The following is a 23,505-nucleotide window of genomic DNA, read 5'->3' as shown; positions in this document are numbered from 1 at the left end:
GCGAAATCAAACCGACAGGGAATAAAAATAAAAAGCAACTGCTTAAAACACAATTCAATCGTCCGTATGTTTCAAATTAAAATATGTTTGGCTGTATTTCACATTGAAAGGTTTATTTCCATTTATATAATCTGTATACAGACAGTGTACATGTAAGGGCTGTGAAAAATCATACAAAACTTATTCTTTCCCTCTCGTTTTTTTATACCCATCACTGTAAAAATTATTACACCTCGCCCACAGAGTTTGTAAAGGCTTGATTAGCCAAGAGCTAGTTATGTATCATTCGCTAGTTGTGCTATCTAGCTTTACAAGGCCAAGACAGCTGTACCCGTTGTGCCCGTTCCGAAGTCCTTGCAAGGCAACGGGGCTGGGTTGAAACATTTCGTGCAGAGGTAGTTAGGAAAAGCGCGGGCAAAATTTCAACAAATCTATCACTCATTCAAATGGGCGTACCTTCTTTTAAGGTCAGGTTAATCACTTATCACTCATATCAATCAGAATGCGCAGGGGAGGTGTTATAAAACAAATGCTCTTGGCTTTTATCTCATGGTGGAGTAAAAATTAGCCTCTCTCCATGCTCCATGAATCACCGAGGTAGGCCAGTATTCCTACACCACTTGATGCAGCTGTGAAGATTTTACACAGTGAAAAACACAATCATGTAAATAGGCTTTGCATGCTTACAAAATAGGCTTTTTTGTTTCATAAAGCAACTCTCATAAGCGTTGTTGCATCGTTGAAAATTATATGAAATTAATTTAGAAATCACGCACCTTATTTTCCCCTGGTGGTATCAGATCGATTTTTCTCATTTGCATTAAGGTTGCCTTTTAAAAAATATAACATATTTTTGTGCAAAACATAATTTACAATCCTTTATTTACAATTTTAAACCATAAGAGCTTTAAACATCTTTTAAGGGCATTTTGCATAAAGAATAGGAATTAATACCACAATTTTGACAAACCATTTGTATCCATTGTTTATGGTTGAAAAATGCTTGGCTTAAAATTCCCGATTAGTAGTTATCATAATACTAAGGTGCCTTGAGAGTTTTGTAAATTAAATCGTTTGGAAGACACTGTCATTTCTGTGTAAAGTAAACGAGAAGGTAAATGGCTGTCCACATTTTAAAAACTGAGTTTTTAAATGTTTACAGACAATTTGTAAAAAGATTGAGAGTTTTTTTTTTACAATTTAAACATAAAAATCAACACATAAATTGGCTACACAGTAACGGTGTCACATAAGAGAATTTGCATTTTAATGGCAAACCTGGACGTTGGTATTCTTTTCGGGGATCCTTTTCTGTGCAAGTTGATCATTCCGCTAGTCTACTATTTGTCTTTTATTTGACCTTCCCTTCCATTGCACCATTAGATAGTTGAGTCGGCCAATTGCTGTAATCCAGTTTTACAAATTTGTCCACAACTATTTTTATTTGTGACCAAATACAAACAGAAATGGGTCTTAAGGCTAGATTCTGAATTGTATACATGTAGTTTGTATTCCTAAGAGCAATTGAAGTCTGCCTTGATTGGCATCCTGAAGAAATAAGCATGAAACAGGTGGAAAATGTTGAGAGTTTCTATTAATTTACACTTTGCAAGATTCTTTTAAAGGCTTTTAGAACTCAGAAGTTGCTCCAGCAATGTACAACTCATGTTGTAAGGATGGGCCACAATAATTGTCCTTGTCCAAAATCACTGTTCCAGCTGTCTCTCAACTGGTTATTTTTCTGTCCTACTCACAGTGTCGAATGAAAGTGACGTAGCTTGATGGATGGGCAGCACTCATGAGAGTAGTGTACACCGTGCCTCTGAGGTAAACAGCGAGGGTGAATGAAAAAAAATTGCACCTGAATGGAGCTGGATTTGAACCTGTGACCCCCGGAATACTGTACCGGTGCTCTACCAACTGAGCTATCCTGCCCTATACGTTGGTGGCTCTTCCTAGCTGTGAATTAGTTTTGTTCAGGGGCACTAGTCAGAAGCCACGTAACCTGAAACATCATGAAACCACGGATCATGCCCCAATTATACATGATGCAACCTGGGAAGTGGTGAATAGGGATCACTCGGAGAGGATGCGGCTTTTAGGGCACAAATCGTGAAACAAACTAGATAGGGAAACTGACTACGCGCTAATTATAAAGAAGAACAGAGAAATTTTACTTTATCTTTATTTTTATTTCACTTTGTCTAAGCAATATCTTAAACATTCAAAGAGTGTAAAACTATTTCACTTACGAGTTGCAAACAAGATGTATGGAGAGCACTTTGAGCATCCCATCTAGGTCGATAGCATCTTGGCCAATGGCATTCATCGCTTTGTTACCAGGATCCCTGTAATCAGCAGCAAAGTAATGATTGGACCAAATATCTGTACACAAGCTCACAAGGGTATTCTTCCATGCCTGATTGGTTGAACCAGGATACACCTTTTACTGTACATGTATGGTAACAGCCAGTACGGTACAAGTTATGTGAATTAGTTTCCTCTTTAATAGTGAGTCATTGCTTTGCATCATGCCAATAATTTAAGGTTCAGGAAGAATACAGAGCAGCAGTTACAGAGTGATGCAAAACACTAGCTACTTGCATGAATAAGAGAACAATGGCATCTTTTACAAAGGAAAAGCATACAGGTTCATATGGATTTGGCAACCAATTTCTGGGTGCATTCGGGAAGCTTTCAAGAGTCGACTTGGGTTCAATCATGTTCCAACGTACAGTGTCCATTGTTTGAAAAACAGCACACAAGGCCATCCTAGTTCAGAGTTAGCTGCCCTGTAGAAGCTACCTGAACAGAATGCACCCACAGTTTGGATGTAAAGTGCTCCTAGTCAGAGCCAATACTGAGGTAATAACAACTTGCCCCAGAGGTGTGGCAGTTACTAATGAAAAGCACTTTACATAAACAAATTTTTTACACTGTAATTCTGTGCACTGTTTTACACCTCCTGGTGGCATAGTGCTCAGACTTTGTTCACAATGATGTCGAAGTAAGTTTATCTGTGACATCATTCCAAATATGGTTAAATTATTCAAAAGCAAATAGATACAAATATGTAAATTGTGCATGAAACAAACTGGCTAATGGAATGCAACATTTTCCTAGTCACGGCTTCATAGTAAGTTTGATTGCATACCGTCGGTCGTCACTCTTGGGTGGTGGTTCCCAGTGGTCATAGTTTGTCTCAAGCACAAACCACCTGGCAGCAAAAACAAATTAATATTAGTTTATTCAGCAAAGTCTTTGCATGTCAAACAAGTTTCGTTAGACTGGTGTTAATCTCAGGTTCCCTGAAATGAAACCACTGAAAATATTTCAAGTCCAATGATCACTGGATACTCCCAGGTCAGTGGGGGTATTCGTTTACAAGGAGGGAAAACAAGTAAGAGTAAAGTGGTTTTCGCTCACGGGCATAAGATTCGGCCAGCTGCCGGGTTTGACCTCTTACCCTCCGATTATGTGCGTACTTTCAAATGGTGGATTGCTTTCAATAAGCTTGATCAAAATACTGGTATTTCATATTCATTTCACAGTCTGCCATTGCACTTATATGGGGAAGATTTACATGCAATGCAAAACAATAATTGGATTTTGTCCAAACATGAATGACTTCAGTGAAATTGCCAGGTCTCTGCACTATTTGCATACCTAATAACTTTTATTGGGTAGATAAAGAGCGCAGAGACCCAAATTCAAAATGAAGTCACACAAAATAGCCTTTGAGATTACGTCGGTGACCATATGCTGGGATAATTTCTACATTGTCCAATGAGCCTGGTTCTCAAACACCTAATGCTCATGCAGTGTGTGAAGTGTGTCAGTAACCTAAATTACTGACATTACATCATTAGAGGTTAGAGACAATCACATTTTGTTTCCATGCTGACCCTACAACTGAGACAGAGGTTGTGTCTGAAACAATTGGCTACGGCTTGGAGTAAAATATGTACATATAGAAGGCACATGGCTTGTGGCCGGAGTTACTTCCCATAGATTTGTGTGTTATTACCAGCCAGGTACGAGCCACTCAGAAATGGCTATACATTGAGGCATTGTTCAGACTACAGTGCACTACTGGCGGTGGCGAGACACTTACCTGCCCTTTGACAAGTCAAGACGCCAGACGTCAGCTGCAGTGAGGCGGTCCCTTGTGATGACAGCGCCCTCTGTGGCCTTATTGCCACCAATGATGAAATAGTTGGGTGCCGTTTCAGGGTGGTAGGCCAGGTGCTTCAAAGCACTGTCGTAGGTCATCGTGTCATTACGGGACAGAGCCTGCACATGCAACATAACAAGAATACAATTAATAAGGTCAAGTAAAAAGTAATTTCTCATTTATGCCTGCTTCATTTTTTTCCTCATCAACATAGTATGATTCTTTGTCTCTCTTGACAAATGTAGCCAGCAACTTTTAAACCTATTTGACAATGTGAAAGGTCTTTATTTCCCACACAAAAATATCAGCAAAAGACCGGAGTCTTGAGAATCCATCCATCCATCCATCCATCCATCCATCTATCTTAGGCAAAAATATGCTAAGAGAAAAAAAATTGAATTTGTTAAGAAAATATTTGTTTATTCTGCCTAATAATGATAACTTCAGTCACTGTTTTTTGTAAAGAGTACCAAGAGAGAAAAATGTCAATATGGCAGACATTGTCCCCTGAGGTCAAACTGTCAGGGAAAGGCAGATTAACAATACAAAACCGTGCTTGTGACTTTGGAACGTAAAATTGCAAGGTGGAATTTATATAGCACTTCCATACTTTGAAATTTTTGCAGGGTGTGGAAAGACAAGGGTTAAGAGATAAGATTTTACTGACATTACGCAAAGTGTGGTATACATGTCGAGTAAGAGGAAAACCTGCGATTAAAATAACATGGTACACGTATATCTACACACATGCATGGCAGCAGTTTTCACATAGGGTGTTCTTCTAGGGCTTGTTTATGAAATGGCCTAGGCCACAACTACCACGGAAAAATTCTGTGCTGATTCACAACATATTTCATGAAAACATTAACTCTGATTCAATAAAGGAGGCTTTCACATGAAGTGCTAGTAAATTTGGTAACTTCAAACACATTAAGTGATAGGAACTTGCAAACACTGTTGTAGTCAAGACCACTTAAAACGTTCACAAGACCACACAAGACCAGCACGTACAAGACCTCCAGTTTGAATTCAAGTCACATTTAAGCTATTCAAATGAACTGCAACGAAAGCATTCCTTTGTCATCGTTCTCACTGTTACTTGTGTCTGATCTTGTGATGGTCTTGACTACAACAATACTTCCACAAACAATGAAATGATTAGACGTGTCATTTTCCCATCTATGGCTATTACCGATGATGTACTCACATCTCGAATCTGAAAGGAGGTGAAAGCAGTCTTGTTGGAGATTAGAGCCTTCAAAAATTGAATGACGTTTTCCAACATGCTACCTTTATCTAAACAAACAGAACAAATGAAAAAAGGGATTATAGTAATTCTATTTACTGATAGAAGTCATTCTGACATGATGATGATGGAAACTAGCGTTCTTTAATTTCCATGAGAGATTTGTGATGCAAACCACCTGAAAAATAAAAACAGTCTGAAGTCGATTTCAGTGATATTTCCATATTGAATTACACAGGTCAGGTGTAATGGGGTCACAAGAATTGTTCCACACTTTTGGACCCTGAAGTTATAAAATGACCCACAAACTCATACAAGCTACAATTGCAAGTACCACTAAGATGGGGAAACTCCTCAGTTTTAAGTGGGAGAAAAACTCAGCTGAATCCTACTGCGTCAGGCAGGATCCGAAACTCAATTTGTACGTATGTACGTACGCAACTGGCAAAATCACCACGCCGGCTAAATGAAGCATCATGTGCCAAGAAATGTTACTGACCTCTCTCGTTTAATGACACAGTAAACGCATTCGGCCTCTGTCCTGTGAACACCCCTGCTTGGCCCAGAAATGTAGTGGAAGTGTACAGTGTCTATGGTGCAATAAATAACACATGTAAAACTGACCTAGATCTTTCATGGGACACTAAGAGTGTCGGGGGGAGGGGGCAAAGCACTCGTCAGTAACAAAATGGCAAACTCTTAGCAATGGAAGGGGTCAATTCTGAAGTCTGTTCAAGTGAAATGGGGGTTTCACCCCCTCCCCTTCTTGAGGGCCAACTCCCCCCACCCCTTTTTTAAAAAATTTGTTGGTCTTCTGGGGGAATGAAACCAAAGCAGCCCATTCCCCCCCCCCACTACCCCAAGCCCTTAAAAGATAAACCCTACACGTAAATCCATGATTACTATGCATGGAAGATCTACAAGAACCTTCACCCATCATCACTCACCTTGCCCTTGCTCTGAAAGTCAACAACTACTGTCCAATTCCTCAGCGTAGCTGTGAAATCGTAGTCCATGTTGCGAGCATGCCAGATGTTCCCCTTGGTGTCTTCAGCGACAATGCTGGTGCACCCTCTATAAACCAAGTAAGTCCAGAAACAAGCCAGTTTGATACTCCAAAAGTGCATACTCAAATGGAGCTCAACAGAGGGTCAGAATTTATAAAGACCAACTTTGTAAAGCAATATGGTTTTGGTACTTCTTCATTTGAAAAATTCAATATTTTCGACTGAAAATAATACAGCACCTGGAACAAGTCAGAGCAGAATACTTTTATAAGTATTTTTATACTGTTCATAAGCAAATACATGTACATATGCATACCCAGAAACAGTGAGGTCATACAAAGTATTCAAAAGTACTACTTCTCCAATGTCCATCTGTAAGTATTTGGCAATGCCACGGATCTCTCCAGCATATGGCGCAGGCAGATAGTCGTCCACCGCTCCAGCAATAATGTCAAGAAGATCGAGTACCTCTGCAGTCATAAACTTGCTGTAAAAGACATGTCATATTTGAGCAAGGTCAAATTAAACCACATAATATTCAGCATGTCCAATTGCTGGATTGTCCAAAGGTAGATGTGTATAGTTTTGGCAATTAAGACTGAAACAAAGCACTACAATTAGAATGATACATTTATCAGACTCAAATCCTGAAACAAATGGAATGGACTCTGTTCCCAAAGCTTTCCTGGATTTCTAAACAATGTGCTTTAGAACCAAGCATCACACTCGACGATTTTGAGGATAAAAGCCAGCATTCATTGTACCACTGCAATAAACTCACCATGCTCACTGCATGAAGGAACACATCCATTGATTAAACTCCTGACAAGTGGCATGCCGTGAGGAAATCACTAAAATTGTTCAATCTTGCGCACTGTGCATTTCGTTACTTACTGCATGATTTCCTTGAATTTCCTCTGGTAGTCCCCCACATCCCAGTGCCGAAGGATGGCATTCCATCGCTCCTCCTCCGCTAGATCGAGGTTGAGGGAATACCTCGGGGCTTTGGGGAGACCTCTACTCAAAGTAGGCCCACCAATGACCAAGAGGGCTGCAAGGATAAACCAAGAAGAAATGCGCCACATATCGAGCTTTGCGAGGAAGTATACTGTTCAAAGCAATGTTCGTCGACTATGCGTCAAGGCCGGCCTTCACTTTGTTGAAATACATAATAGGTAATCACATGACACCTGTACCTGCCCCATGTGATCGTGATTTCCGTAATCACGTGATAATCGGGAGGGGGTTCCCGGCCGTGTCATGAGGTAGGTTACAGCATTGCTAAGCAGTAATTGGCCAGATGTTACAGCCCGGGCAGTTCAAACTCCTCCTGTGTCCTTCCTCTATGGTATAAAAACCACGACTAAGCGAGCTATATGCAATCATACGTAACCACGATTCACTACCATGCACAATGCATGACATCTAGATGCTCGCTATTTGCACTAACCCGGTCCATACTATATAGTGCTATCTCGGGTTTACAGTGTACAGAGCAGATTTGATTATTTGTAATTGTTCAGTGACCCAGATATTCTGATCACTTCGTGATGGATTCATGCTACAACTCCCTGAGTTACATGTTGCGCCTTTTTTGTTTTGTTTTGTTTTGTTTTTTACAGAGAGGGCCCGTGGATCACTGGCGGCGGAAGCGGGACTGCGGGAAGGGGAAGGGCAAAGTTCCTTCCACTTTGGCAGGTCCTATAATTGGGTGGGGCTTCATGGATCGGCCTATTGATGGCTATAATGCCTGATGGTCTCACAACTGGCCCCCGCACTTTGAACAAAAAAGGAGAACGCCTTGTTTCTCTTTCTTTATTTCAAAACAAAAAGCAACGAAAAGGAAAGAGCAGTTATTCCTCGTATTTTCTTTAATACGTACCATGTACTTTTCCTTCGTTTGTTTTTCATTTTGAAAACGAAAAATGAAAAACAAGCCTTTTGCATGTTGTATAATAAGAAAAAAAATAGAAAAAGTCGTTTCTTTTTTCATTTGAAAGCGAAAACAAAAGGTTCAAAAAGTGGTTTTTTCCTAAATACGAAAAATGAAAAGCGAAAACCCATTCTTACGTACAAGAAATTAAAATAAAACCCTTTCAGCTTATTGTTTCAAAAAAGTTCAATTTTTTATTTGATTTTGAGAGGACGTCAAACAACATTCTATCTATAAGGAGCCACTGCTACCTGGACATGTATAGGCCTATGTATTGCATGTGCAATAGATACGGCCGGGAACCATGCTACTTCAAAATTCATGACCAGTAAAACGAAATATGGGTTTAAAAATTTCACAGAAATTACTTTCGTGTTCTGTTTTGATCCTTCTCAACACGTATGAAAACAAGAGACTACCTCTTTTTCCCATTTTCATTTTCAAGTGGAAAAACGAGAAACGACTAAATGAAAAAAGAAAAACGACTTGTTTTCCGATGTTGAGAATTTTCAATCGAAAAAGAGTGAACGAAACGTACACGGACCATAATTCTTCATTTTTACCAAAACTTCGTTTAACAGACACGAAATCGAAGTTCGAAGTAGGTTGGTCAAGCCTACTTAAATAAAAGTATGACGTCATGCTGCTAGATGTCTTTTCCATTTTAGATGCAGTATGCACATGTCCGTTATGTTTATAACAGGTTAATTAAAGATGTGGAAACGTCGAGATCGCTATAAAACATGGACTAAACAGTTGGAACTTGAAGAACTGTATATGAACCTCAAGCTGCACCAAGAGAAGGCGCAGTTGTGTTAGCAACTGCAGTTCCTTTGGTTGGAACTGGTTCACGAATGAATGTGAAATGCACACATTACTGTCACAACGCTACCAATGAAATGAGCGCTCCCGACCAACACAGCTCTTTTCAACCGATGAGGGAGTGCTTCTGCTCGGGGCGGATTAGAGTTGTGATGTTGTCTGTGAAATCGAAAAAAACTGCAATTTATACAAGCCCAGAATTTGTGGATATTTCCGAATATTAACGAAATTCTTCCATCGTCATTCTCTGTTCAGCCATGTTTTAATGCATTAATTCGGCCAGCTATAAAGGCGTTTCTTATACCACCAAATGAACAACTGTTTTTCATTCATCAAAAGTGCATAATAATTCGTTTTCAACTGGGAAAAATGAGAAACCTTTCTTATTTTTTGTTTTGTTTTCAACTTGTAAAACGGATTTTTTCGTCATTAAAAAGGCAAAGTGATTTTTTGATAAAACTTTCAATTGTTTCTGTTTTTAAATCGCGTACTAGTGAACGAAACGTGCACGGGCCTGAGCGCTTTTTCTAATTCAACCGTCTGTGATTTATGAGAAGCCTATAAACTGATGATTTTGTGAGTTTTCTCATAGTATGTTTTTAGAAGTATCCATTTCCAGGTGGTCCCGTTGGGCCTGGTTCCAGATTTCTTCCAGTTTCTTATACTTTATTTAAAAGTGAAATTAACAACCTGTCACAAACTTACATGCCTTTAAACGGGCTCATAAAGTATAGCGCCATCTTTCTGTTGTTGGCGTCCAATAGGGCCACGCCCTATTGAACAACGTATGCCCGATTGTTTGAATATAGAGTTGGATATCACCTTGATATTCTGTTGAAATACATCCGCATGGCTCTAAAATAAGCCTACGTAACGTAATTGGACGAGTTCCAATTTCAACTACATGTATATTCTCCAGCTGGGGAGGAGGCAATCAATGTTCCTGCACTAAAAGGAAGAGGAGCAACTGGCCCTAGAGAAGGGCCAGTCTACTGGACTCCTTCCCACGCAGAGGGATCGAGTTCAGCAGTAGACTGATTCTAGGCTAGAGCAAAACCAAATCAATTACCGACTTGATAACAGCCAGAGCGATGCCACCCCACGTACATGTACATGTGAATGCCCCTCACTTAGTTTGTGCGCATGCGTACTGAATCCAACTACTGCCAGAAGCTAGTAACATGGCTCGTCTCGGTCAGGGTGGACCCCAAAAGTAATCGATCAACATCGAGCTCAGAAGAAGTTGTTTGCCCTTCATTCCCCGGCTATTTTAACACTCAAAGTCCCTTTTGCTAACTTGAACACCGTAGAAATCCATTTTCTGCCAAATGTTTGCCCGTCTTTCTCACGTACCTCCAAAGTAACCGAGTCAGAAGTTGGAAGTGAAGCCAACCGTTAACATTTTAGAGGGGATTCTTTCAATTTTGCCGAGTTTTCCCTGACATTTCTCTACTCATATAGTGAGGAATATCATGGACGCTGAACGGAAAGTTTTTGTTTGGGCCTTTTAATAGTCGGGCAATTTGATGTCCTACATGTACATGTACGTATTAGTGCAATGGTGTAATGCAGCAAAAGTCAACTCGTACCGAAACCCACTCGTACCCAGGAGTGTGTGCAAGTACGGGTATGCCAGGCCCAAAATCCGGACACCTCATTTTTCACCGCTGTCGGTCATGTCGGACTCAGTGGGGAAATTTGAATCCGCATGAAAAACGAACTGCATTTCAGACAAATGGTTCTCGATCTTGAAGAAATGAACTGATGGATACAAACGATTCATCAGTCTTCCAGACAGTCTCACCGAGGATTTCGAGAAAAGTGTGATAATTGGGCACTTACGTAAGACGGAAAACACGGAAAATGACGAAAATGGGTCCCAATGAAAAAAGAAATGAAGTTCAAAAAAGGTTTCTTGCCTAGAAGTAATAAACTTTTTTGTTCATAAGTTAAAATGGTAAAAATTAGACACAAAGTTAGCTAAAAACGGACAATTTCTCATAATTATCCTTTGTCGTAAAATTGACTTTTCCATTTTCCACATCTTTGATTAGTTTCCGGAGATTTTTCTTATCAGAAGCTATTAAATATCACCATTTGATAGACTCTTGGCAATTTATTCACACACGAAGTCTTCAAGGGAAATGGCAGGACAAATCCCTCACCGATATGTGTCGTCTGCTAGAATAATTTTGCATGCCGACGACCGTTATGTCACTATTGCGCATGCGCGAATCCACAAACTAAATGGCGCACGTACACAGCGCCAGCCACGGATGACGTCACTGTTTCTTTCATCTTTGTTTCGATTATTGTGAACTCAACTAGAACTGCGAATGGCCTTGCGCTTCACGTTAGCCATGCACAGAGTATTTGGTGTAGATAATGCACAACAGACTACATAATACGACGCTGATAGGTGAGGCGTGAACCACAGCATAGAATTTGCCTTTACCTTGGTACATGTAGGCCTAACGTATATTACTGGATTGGTGGTGTTCTACATTGTCTAGCAACGTACATGTACACGTACATGTACATGTATGTAGGCCTACAGTACGTGTTGGTGGCTTTACGCACAGCGCCACGACCAGTCACATATTGCCGCTTTTCTTCCTGCTCCGAAAAACAGTTTGGCGCAAAATGTAGCTGTAGCACTTGTTCAGAGTTTGTTTTACATCATTACACATACATAAATAAAGGTAGGTATATACACAGTACAATTTCCTGTATTCGAGTGGTAAGTAGCCTAAGCCGACGAGTTGAAAAGCTAGTGTGTTATATACTGGAGCCAGGAAACGGGTTTGAATACCCGGACCGAAGATCATGGCTGTACCGTTCAATGGGAACGAACAAAGAGCCAAGTTGGCCACTAAATGGCCGTAGCGACTGATCTGCGGAATCTATAAGTCTGTCCTGTGCGGATCGGATAAGGGTCGCTCAGTGGTCTCACGGTGCTCCGTCACTTGTGTCACCCAGGTGGCCCGAGCCCCTTTGTCGCTTCCAGACCAGAGGTGGTTGTCGAGAGGCATGTGCATCTAGCTATAGGAATATCTGTTTGGCTGAGACAACCTTCCTTCCATGGTCATTCATCCTGGCCATGCAACCCCGGAACTGCAACCTGCGTCGATGGATACGAGTGAATACAGCTTCTGCGTTCCACAGCAACGGTACACTGCTGCATTTTATGTGATGGAATCGTATTTGAGAAGGATATTCCTGAGACATTTACGATGGAGAGCGTCAAAGTTCGCAGATCGTTGAAGACAATGCCCACGTTCAAGTCTCACTTGCATATAACCGCAATTTCGAGGAGGCGTAGTTAGATATCTAGGGCCTATGCTAATAGAGGCCAATCGCAAGATATGCATTGTGCAACCTCAGGCTCTCAAACAGGATGCAGATAGAAGAAACCAGACACACAGATTCATTGACTGAGGCCCGGCACCTCGGCACTCCAATCTTAATAGTTGTGGGTAGTGAAGGGGCCAAATCAGAGAAAGATTGGACTTTGTTTTTGCCAAACTTATGGTACCGGTAAGTCCTATAAGGGGGTCGTCTCTTGAGCCATAACACTGAGAGCATCTGAGATCACATCACTGGGTCTTGGCAAAAAGACCAACATCAATCTACATAACACAGATCGGCAGAGAATGGAGGAATAAAATGTGGAACACTGAGGTCAGGTGATTGCTGCAGGCCTTTAATCTCTGGCAACACAGAACAAAATTGGTGCAGCATCACACCCCTGACGAACCCCAGATGTTGTTGGGAATGGATCAGACAGCAGTCCGTCAGACCGGGTGGTTAAGTAGAAGGCGCGTAAAAGGGCGACCAGCTTTGGGGTAAACTCACGCCCCGAAGCAACTTCCAGTGTGCATCTCTGTCAAGTGAGTCGAATCCGCTTTTGAGGTCGACGTACGCTGTCGTGAAGAGTTCACGGAACTCCAAGGGAACGGGGCACCCAAAACATACGAAAATTAAACCCACTGTCATTCCTGCTGAAAATTGCGTTGATATACTGTAAGTGAGGTTAGCTTTTTCCGATCGTATTCGAGACGGATGCAGCTGTACACGTCCCATAATCCAGACCTAAGCAAAACTCATTCACTGTACTTTATCACAGGGTTACTTTGAATAATGAGGGAGAGGTAGGACCGAGAGAGAGGAATGACTCGCTTTCAGCTCTTGTCCGTGGTGGTCGCTTTCATGGTGTTCTGCCGGGGTTGCCAGCCGTGTAAAGTGGTCAACTGGAGGCCCAAAACAGTGGCTGAACAGGCGGCCGAGGCTGAGATTATCGTTTACGGTACCATCACGGAGCACTATCCGTTACCCGATGTTCCCTTGGACAGGGTGAGTCCCAGTTCCCTGAAATTTGATCCCCTCCAGTCCTCGGATCGATAAAAGCGTCCCAACAACCCCTTCCTGATCATTCGAGTGCACTTATTTGGATTTTTACCATCTTGCAGGCCTACATTGCTGAAATGAATGTGACCTGTAACTTGAAGGGAGAAGTCCTGCCCTCCAGAATCAACATCTCAGAGGCAGGCAAACTGACCTCATGTCATCACACGCTGCTGCCCGTCGATGGCACGTACTTCACCTTCCTCGAGCGGAACGCGGACGGCAACTTGGTACCAGACGAAGTCAACCATCTCTCCGTCGCCTTCCCGCCCACGAAGGAGAACGTGCAGGGCGTGGCAGAGGCGGTGGGGAACTTGGAAGAACGGTGCCCGCAGCTCCACGAGCGACCTGCAGGCTACAGTGGCGGTGATGATACGGATGGCAATGGCACAATTAGAGCTGCTGGATCATTTATGTGTATCGTTGTCATGGTTATCACGGCAATTACAGAGAGTTCCTTGCACTTTTAATTTGAACGCTTCTTTCGTCATGGCGTAAATTTAAGTTGAAATTTTCAACCCTTTTGGCTATTTTAGAAAACAAATGCGTTTTCGGAGGGTGAAAAGTGTGGACATTGTTCATGCAACTACATATGGGTCTATTTACACATTTTTTGAAGGAAGGGAAATGAAATACATGTAGAACAAAATATTTGCCCCTCTCCGTTTATTTTTGAAGATAAATTTTTGCACCTTTTCGGGAAAGGGGGGGGGGCAGGGCGTGGTCCCGTTGGTCTCCCGGATCTGACCTTGTCTAACGATTGTAATCAAGTGGACTTTACCTACAATTCCTCATGTTATGAACTACAATGAGGAAATAACTACATGAAAAGATAAGTTTTATTTCAGTCAGAGAAATAACTCTTAAAAGTTCCAAATTTCTAATATTAATGTCACAAATAATTACCAACTTAATTTAGCCAAGAGGTTGTTTTTTAGTAGAATAAAAAGCAGTACAGCAATTTCAACAATTCATTTATACCCCAAAAGACATACCACAACATAGCTTGGAGGGCCGTTTGAAAAACTCGGCTCGGTCCATAACTCGGCGCCTATTCTCATGATCCGGTCTTCAAAGAACGTTTATAAGACCGAACAAGCATGTAGTTTACCCAAAGAGAACAATAACTGTTTGGTATCCCAGTGGCATGCATGAAATTGACAGCTTATTGAATCTTGAGAGTTTTTAAAAGATTATTTCATTAAATATGTCAGCAGTAATAAAAGAAACAAAGATACAATTTTGTATGCGGTGTTTTAAAAAAAATGATAAAAATTTCTGAGCGCACCTTCCCTTCGCAAATTAATGCTTTCGGGTAGAGATTTTTCGGTGTCAAGACAGGTCGTGTCTTGCAGATGCAAAACAGATGTGACGAACCAAACTCGAAGAAACTAGAACGTGTGTCAGTGGGCTTATGAAGCCATGATCTGCAAACGGCAAAGACTTGTAGACCATGAATGTACCATGCTGAAGCCCCAGTGTGCACAGATCACAACAATCATTCGGCATCCAACATTTTTGTGGAAATTGGAACATAATTCGACAGTAAGCAGTCAAACTTGAGGGCTGCTACCGGTATATGGCGGGAAATTTTCAGGTGTACACCCCCAAAAATTATACATTCAAGATATTCTGTTTATATAGAGGGTCCTGAGAGCCACGCACTGAACCTCCAGCCTGGACTTAGGCTTCCAATTCTGAGCAATTTGGATGCAATCGGGTCCGAAAGTGGCACTAGTTAGCCGTTTTGCAGAGAGATGTTTTTCAAAACGGCCACTTTTCCCAGTTAGGGAAATATCCTTCGTTATGTGAGAATTTCTCAGAAAGTCATTGGTCAACCCTCCAAAAATGGAAAGGAACAAAAAGACGACATGCTTTTTCTGTGCGGCCTGAACACCTGTGAGAGTTGTACCTTTTAAAAGAATGTTGAAGTACGGGGATTTATCACTGGTGTGTATGAGAATTTACTTACCGGGGTGCACCCTCCTGATCATGGGCAGAGGCTATAGATTTACCACGATACGAACAATGGCCTGGTCTAGTGTGCCAGCTGTTGACTGCCATCTAAATGATGTGGCTATTTTATTTACCTGTGTGACATATACACAGAAGTATGTTGATCTGTCTTGAAGTGCACAAGGTGTAAATTGCACGAACGCTTGACCTAAAATTAGACACGGCATCATTCCGGAAACGTGCAGGCATCTGAAAGAAGAGAACAACGTTTGAACATCCAAGTCAAGTGTGACACTGAAGTCCAAGTACTCGTTCACTTTTGAGCGATAAGTGCGTGACTTAATCTCTGTGGTGTTTGACATATTCGCCAGTGTAAATACAGAGAGCAAATACATAGGCCATTGTTAACGAACACTTCTGGTGAAAAGGGGTAAACTACCAGGATTTGACCAAGGGTCTAAATGATTTTGAAGCACGGATAAATGCATTGTGAAAAACAGTGTGTGTGTTATGCGTTCATTTCGATTAGCAAACCAGCTGGCCTGAAGACTGCTTTGTTTTTATAGAACCAGAAAAAGACCAGCTTGGGAGGGAGAGATGACTCGCCTTAAATTCTTGTCTGTGATGGTGGCTGTCCTGGCGTTCTGCCGGGTGTGTTGGCCGTGTTCAGTGATCGACTGGAAACCGATGACTGTGGCTGAGCAGGCCGCTAAAGCAAAGATCATCGTGTATGGCACGGTCGAAGCGCACCACAAGATGCCTGATGTTCCCTTGGACAGGGTGAGTCAATTTGAAAGATAATGAAAGGAAATCACTTCCGCATTTATATATTACAAATGCCACTTTGTGACCATAGAGTTAATCAAATATATTATGGTATATACACGGTTTGTTTTTGCAATGTCTAGGCCTACATTGCTGAAATGAACGTGACCTGTAACTTGAAGGGAGAGGTCCAGCCCCCCAGAATCAACATCTCGGAGGCAGGTGAACTGACCTCATGTCATCACACGCTGCTGCCTGTCGACGGCACGTACATCACCTTCCTCGAGCGGAACGAGGACGGCAACTTGGTACCAGACGAAGTCAACTATCTCTCGGTCGCCTTCCCGCCCACGAAGGAGAACGTGCAGGGCGTGGCAGAGGCGGTGGGGAACTTGAAAGATAAATGCCCCCAGATCGCTCATCTGGGGAACGGCTCGAAAGGAGTCTCCGTTTCAGTCATGTTCATTCTTTCCTTGACCATGGCGGCAATCATATTGTGAATTGAACAATCATTGTGAACTGAAATAAAAGGCTATTTTAGGGCTTTTGTACTGACGGCCAGCCACATTTTTAGCAGCCACTTGCAGGAAAAACATAACTGTGACGTCAAAAGAACAGACCCAATGAGGAAATAACCACTTGAAAAATATGCTTTAATTCAGAGAAATAACTCTTTAAAGTCCCAAATTTCTAAACATTATTTCTATGTTACAAATAACTACTAACAATTAAACTGACAGGTTATAATTTTAAATTGGATTTTTAATGATCAGTACTGACAGCAAGGCAACCCGTCACAATTCATTCCCAAGAGGAACATAACATGGCTGAGAGGAGGTAGATTAAAAAAAATTCGACTTGGGCCATTTATAAGCCCCGATTCTCCTGATCCTGGCGAGCACTTATTTTATTCCCTGATTCGAAACAGTACAAGAACTGTTTGATATCTCAGAGCTTAGCAGAAGTCTCGAACTTGAGTGATTAGTAGATCGAATCTGAAAGCACCAATGATGAGAAAAATGTGGAATTGCGTATGAAGTGTTTTTAAAAAGATGATAAAAGATATCGGGAGTGCACTTTTGTTTGCCAAAATGTATAGTCGAGTGGAGAATTAATCTGCGTCAGGACAGCAAGTGTCTTAAAGGCGCAAAACAAAACTGGTGACTCAACCAAACTTGAAGAAAGTAGAAATTGCCAGAACTCAAATCATGAACATTCCTTTAACGAAAGATTTTCAGTTTCTCAGCTTCCAATTTTTACAATACATGTACATAGTTGATGGGAGTTTTCACACGTCAGCGAAACAATTATACATCGGAAGTGTTCAAGAATTGGTCGACGAAATCTGACCTGGTCCGAGAACGGTAGTTTTCGAAAGCTGATTGACGTAAACCGGCGTGTCCAAACGAACGTCCGGGTCGGCGGTCACGTCTGCTGTCACGTGGTGGGCCTATGTGTCCACTACGTGCAAGCAGCAAAGACCTAGACATGGCTCTAGACTCAAATTAGTCGCTATCATATCCTTACTTGGCCGATGCCTCAGTGCACCTTAGTTGGTCAAAGGCAAAGGTGACTGTCCGCGTACACAACCTCGACAAAATGGTCGCACGATATACGCGTAAAACACCATGTAACTTCACATTCTTGCGTTTATTATTCTGTTAACCCAAACGAATTCGTGGAATACGGGCGATTCACAATAGTGCGCCTCCAAGAGTTTGAAACTCGTTGGCCAATCACAACGCGCGAAATTGTCGACCCTTTCCAAACGCGCATTGGATCGACAGATTTCGTGCATTGTGCTTGGCCCACGAGTTGCAAACTCTTGGAGGCGCACTATTTATGAAATGCCCGTATTGACAAAAGAAAAATACGCAATTTATCTGCGGAGTTTCAAAGTAATTAGACTTAAATAAGTTCCAGAAATTATGAGTGGAAGAATATGCATTTAAAAATAAATAGTCGAAAATTGATTTTTAAATTCAATGAATGAGGCCACTATGACGACACCAGGTCAGAGGTATAATCAGGGATTGACTCAGTATTTACTAAGTGAATTTCTTAACAATGAGACGTTGTTTTTAAAATATGCGAATCAAACACAGTGCTTTTGGGTGACGTCATCAAGACCTTTTCCAGTTTGGTACAATTTTAAAGTAAAAATCAACAACCGCTAGCGCAATCACAAACTATAATGTCTGATACTGGCTGCTAAAACGGGCTCACGGAGTGACACTTTGGTTGTTGAACTACCCGAAATATCCGCTCCGAGCGGGAACAAAAGAAGGCGTGTTTTTAATTGAAATTGGAAGTCCTTTGGTTCGAACCATTGGTCTCCATTATACAGTTTTGATGACACTAAATTTTTGGGCTGGTTATTTCGGCATTCATTAAATCGTAGGATACGTCAATTTGCGGGGAGAATGTCATCCATCGGGTTCATTCCTGACCTTACTACCGTCGGGCAATTGTTGCAGCGAGGGTGGACAACCTAGCCCAGGTTGGACGATGTCTTCATTACATTATGACTAAAAAACAAATGTTTCCCAAAATAGAAACAGCGTTTCAAAAACAGACCACAGAGAGCAATCAAAAATCTATCTCGTAAAAAGAAACGTGGAAAAATATCCTTCACTTTTTCAACAACAAAAATACTGGATGGCACTTCAGGGCTTTCGTACATACGCTTCCCCAAATGCCTTTAGGCGTCATGTTGTATGTCACGTCCAACCTCTATTGAACGACATACGCCATCGTGTTCGATCCAGATCTACACTGGACAGCAAAAGAAACTTGCCACTTCTGTCAAAGGCAACACATAAAAATTCACTCCATAGAAATAAACAATTTTTGTACACAGGTATGCTGCAATACACCTTTAATCACATGCCCAAAAGCAAGTGATTGTCTTTATAACAAAGAAGAAATTGACATGCACAGCAACTGTCCATTGTACTTGTACATAATGCGTGAACTACTTTCGAAACAAAATTGGCACAGCTCTACATTAATTTGTTATGACCATGGTCAATGATATTAAGGATTCCTCAAAAGCGTCCCGCAACTGTAGCTCAATAAGTAGTCACAGTTTTAGAGGAAGGAGGAAAACCCCAGAGAAATATTCTGGGTAAAACCCACTGAGGAGCAGAGATTCGAACACGGAGCCACATGGAGGTGAAAGGCGAGGACAGTTCCACCACGCCAACCTATCCCCTAAGTTTTGGCCGGGACGAGGCAGTCAGCATCCCTTCACCGAGTGAAAAATACGTGCCATGTGGATCGGAGCATAGACCTGGTTTTCCTCCAAGTCCATGATCGCAGAAAATCAATTACCGGATGTACTTGGGAACCAGTCAATCCCGTCGCGATGCCGGTGCCAGTCACAGACTGCCGTCACCGTTTGACAACGGAGGTAGGCCTTGGATGGTATCACCGCCATGGCCATGGATGGGGGAAATGAGATGGAATAAATCCACGGCACATAAGGGCTACTTGGTATTTATAGCAAAATAATGTACAACGGGCCCACAATGTGACGCTGACAAGTGAGGTGAAAACCACTTCACGGAGGAGTGGTGAACCGATTGACATTTTCAAGAGAAAAGTCGCAGGGATTTCTTCTTCAAGCAGTGTTGTTGAACGGGTACGTGTAATGTAGGCGTACTTATTATGGGAAGGGCAGTTTTCCAGACATTTTTATAACTTGTTTATCGTGCAATTGTATGTCCAGGAATAGCGACGTTTTGGGAGCAGGCAAGTTTGAATTCCCGGATTGAAGATCAAGGCCTACCTTTCAATGAGAACAGCTCTATGGAACGGGCGCACCTTGAAACATACAAAAATAGAACTCGAATTGTCGGTACTGCTGAAATTTGCGTTGTTACCATAGGCCCTGGGCATGTACACATGTAGGCCTATATAAAAACTAGAGCGCTGATGTCATACGTGTACAAAATGATGCCTGTTGGGTGCATCCATGTTTGTGCACAATTAAATTAACATGGGGCCCAGCTCTATGGTTGTTACTGATGGCGTAGCTGTCGATCTTAAGGCGAGACGAAGCCATGTACTCCGGTGCAGACCTTTATAAGCAAAACTTGCATTCACTGTGCTTCTTGCAGGGTTACTTTAAGGCGGGAGAGATAGGACTCAAGACTGAGAAATGACTCCCTTTCAGCTCTTATCCGTGGTGGTCGCTTTCATGGTGTTCTGCCGGGGTTGCCAGCCGTGTAAAGTGGCCAACTGGAGGCCCAAAACAGTGGCTGAACAGGCGGCCGAGGCTGAGATTATCGTGTACGGTACCATCACGGAGCACTACCCGTTACCCGATGTTCCCTCGGACAGGGTGAGTCCCAGTTCCCTGAAATTTGATCACGTCCAGTCCTCGGATCGATAAAAGCGTCCCGACAACCCCTTCCTGATCATTCCAGTGCACTTATTTGGATTTTTACAATTTTGCAGGCCTACATTGCTGAAATGAACGTGACCTGTAACTTGAAGGGAGAGGTCCAGCCCCCCAGAATCAACATCTCGGAGGCAGGGGAACTGACCTCATGTCATCACACGCTGCTGCCCGTCGGTGGCACGTACATCACCTTCCTCGAGCGGAACGAGGACGGCAACTTGGTACCAGACGAAGTCAACTATCTCTCGGTCGCCTTCCCGCCCACGAAGGAGAACGTGCAGGGCGTGGCAGAGGCGGTGGGGAACTTGGAAGAACGGTGCCCGCAGCTCCACGAGCGACCTGCAGGCTACAGAGGCGGTGATGATACGGATGGCAATGGCACAATTAGAGCTGCTGGATCATTTATGTGTATCGTTGTCATGGTTATCACGGCAATTACAGAGAGTTCCTTGCACTTTTAATTTGAACAACAACAACAACAACAACAACAACAACAACAACAACAACAACAACAACAACAACAACAACAACAACAACAACAACAACCCAACAAACAAACAACCCAACAACACAACAAACAAAAAACACAGTAAAGGCGTTGCGCATTTGTCAAAATCGCTCCCTGGACAATTTTGACGGCCGAGCGAAACGCACACGTGTGTTATTTTAATGGAGCCGATTTCTGTGTCCGTGAAAGTGAAACGCATGAACGCATCGTGTACGCAGCGCACCCCAAAAAACGTGCACATAGAAAGGCGCCGTAATGCGTTAAACGCAAACAGTTTCAATGGGGGTCATTAACCTTACAGTGCTGGAGTTGGGAGTCCACCGCCCTCACACTGTCTTCTTGGAAAAGACTCCCCAAACGGTGTGCATTTGACCCCTCACGAAATTTGTTAATTATTAAATTGCTCTGCTTGTTGATTTTTTCCCCTATAATCACATTAAGGTCAGGGGTTAAAGGTTTCGAGAGATGGGGGATTTTGCTAGATTTACCCCTTATTCTCACATGCACTGATGGCATCTTTATTAAATGTATTGCTAACCACTGCATTAATTAACGCTATGCACCATCAAGTTAACATCAAAACATTTCATTTGGGGTGTGTAACATTAAATGTTTTGCCATGGGCACCTCACCTCAAGAGATTACAGTAAAGTACATATTAAAAATAATTGTGATCAGTTACCTTTCGGCAACTCGTACATGCCAAGCAATAAAACAAAGTGAAACCAGACTAGATCATACGAATGTCACTGCATTATGTCCATTGGGTTTTTGGAATGGAATGCTCTTGGTTTGTCGTCTCCGCTGATTTAGAGGCCTAACGCGGTCAAGTACTTGTCATGAGACAACAGACGGGGAGCTTATCAGGTTAGGAAGATACATCGAGATTTTTGTGCATACGCTGGAAGAAAGGAAATGTGGCGTCATTTTTAAAGGGGGGCAACTTGTTGAGAATACACGATGATAATTACCTTGATAATTTAACGTTTTAAGTGGATCTGATTGTTCAAACACAGCCAGTATACCCTTATAAGGGTGTTCAATGTGATGATGTAAAAAACACAATTCATGCTGTAGGTGGTGGAGTGGATGATGGAACGCACAACAGACTGGAAGGAAGAAATTGTGTTTGGATATGCCCGATGTGTGATATTATGAATATCTCTGATACATTGTTTAACTTGTCCTTGGAAACTGAGACACCAAACCGGTATTTGGTTCTGGAAGCTGATGTTGTTGTTGTTATGTTTTAATGGCGCTTTCAGCAACTCAGGCTATTTGCACCAATAACTGTACGTTTATTCATACACTTTATTAATCAGCATCACATTACGAAGTTAGGAACAAGGTCAAGTTTTAGAGGCAGGAGGAACCCGGAGTACCCGGTCTGGAAGCTGATGATATAAACCACATAACATAAACATAAACCCACCCTCTAAATCTTATGATATGGGGGGGGGGTGTCCCAAGCAAGGCAACTAAATCCCAAGGCAGGAATTCGCTAAAAAAAATCCTGGTGGTGAATTTCCAGAGCATCAGAAACAAAACCTCTGAAGTAAAGGCACTTTTGGATCAGTATAATCCTGATATTGTATAAGGGACAGAAATCTGGCCTTCGCAGGATATTAATAGTACAGAAGTTTTTCCGGATACTTATGATGTTTATCTTGTAGAGACAGACAGGATAGAATCCATGGTGGTATATCGATCGCAAGTAAAAAGGAAATTATTATAACACATGAAGAGTTTGAAGAGGGGTAGTGAACTAATGTGGAAACAAACTGGACTGAGACGACGGCACTCACTCTTAGTAGGTACTGTCTACAAGCCCAGACATGTTGATAAACAGTCTGCATTGGAACTTGAGAGTTCATTTGAAAAAATATGCAATAAAGGCAAATATGCAATAAACGACCTACCGGATCACATAAAGTGTAAAGCGAGGCTTTTTACTGGTGATTGTCTTATGCATGTACACCGGTTTCCAGTGCAGAGAATATGAACTCTTTACAAGATCTCAAATCCCCGGAATCATGGAAACACATATACCATGGCAAATGAGCTTCGATCAACCAACTAAATTATGGTCATCTCAAATAAAAAGAAACCGCCCACGAGGGACTACATTTTGTGCCGACAAACGCTTTGTCATGCAAGTTCACAATCATACCTTGGAGTCCGCTTAATAGTAAACTTTTGTGGAGGGAACATGTGGATAACACTGCCACTGAGGCCAACCGGACATTACGATTCCTGAGGAGGACCTTTGGTTCTGCGACAAGGAA

At 42.1% G+C, this 23,505-nt stretch overlaps 3 protein-coding genes across 7 annotated transcripts; 2 read left to right on the top strand and 1 right to left on the bottom strand.

Annotated features, from left to right (window-relative positions):
- Positions 1-65: 65 nt before the first annotated feature.
- On the bottom strand, positions 66-15,699 carry naaa (N-acylethanolamine acid amidase). 2 transcript variants are annotated; one of them, XM_087146218.1, is made up of 10 exons: positions 15,559-15,699; positions 7,322-7,478; positions 6,744-6,914; positions 6,368-6,494; positions 5,920-6,010; positions 5,382-5,470; positions 4,115-4,293; positions 3,155-3,217; positions 2,253-2,348; positions 66-1,822 (listed from the first exon to the last, which is right to left on the bottom strand). In XM_087146218.1, the coding sequence occupies exons 1-10, from the start codon at positions 15,578-15,580 to the stop codon at positions 1,747-1,749; spliced, it is 1,071 nt and encodes a 356-aa protein (XP_087002344.1). In that variant the 5' UTR covers positions 15,581-15,699; the 3' UTR covers positions 66-1,746. The 2 variants fall into 2 exon arrangements, with proteins under 2 accessions (XP_087002344.1, XP_022094813.2); XM_022239121.2 differs by lacking the exon at positions 15,559-15,699 and having other exon boundaries at positions 7,322-7,769.
- On the top strand, positions 11,448-17,399 carry LOC110981530 (uncharacterized). Of its 4 annotated transcripts, none has more exons than XM_022239146.2 (3): positions 11,448-11,601; positions 16,109-16,322; positions 16,451-17,399. In XM_022239146.2, the coding sequence occupies exons 2-3, from the start codon at positions 16,140-16,142 to the stop codon at positions 16,805-16,807; spliced, it is 540 nt and encodes a 179-aa protein (XP_022094838.2). In that variant the 5' UTR covers positions 11,448-11,601; positions 16,109-16,139; the 3' UTR covers positions 16,808-17,399. The 4 variants fall into 4 exon arrangements, with proteins under 4 accessions (XP_022094838.2, XP_022094835.2, XP_022094836.2 ...); XM_022239143.2 differs by lacking the exons at positions 16,109-16,322; positions 16,451-17,399 and adding exons at positions 13,309-13,535; positions 13,652-14,826 and having other exon boundaries at positions 11,449-11,601; XM_022239144.2 differs by lacking the exon at positions 11,448-11,601 and adding an exon at positions 11,608-11,884.
- Positions 17,400-19,798: 2,399 nt separating this feature from the next.
- On the top strand, positions 19,799-23,159 carry LOC147796697 (uncharacterized). Its single transcript, XM_087146219.1, has 3 exons — positions 19,799-19,950; positions 20,429-20,652; positions 20,769-23,159. Exons 2-3 carry the CDS (start codon positions 20,470-20,472, stop codon positions 21,171-21,173), a joined length of 588 nt encoding a protein of 195 aa, XP_087002345.1. The 5' UTR covers positions 19,799-19,950; positions 20,429-20,469; the 3' UTR covers positions 21,174-23,159.
- The last annotated feature ends 346 nt before the right edge of the window (positions 23,160-23,505 follow it).

The sequence above is a fragment of the Acanthaster planci genome, linkage group LG15, assembly GCF_054643075.1.
Source record: "Acanthaster planci isolate LZ-2023a linkage group LG15, COTS_SCS, whole genome shotgun sequence".
In the NCBI taxonomy this organism is placed as follows: domain Eukaryota; kingdom Metazoa; phylum Echinodermata; class Asteroidea; order Valvatida; family Acanthasteridae; genus Acanthaster; species Acanthaster planci.
The sequence above is the reverse complement of the archived record's forward strand: the minus strand, read 5'-3'. Positions and strand labels throughout refer to the sequence as shown.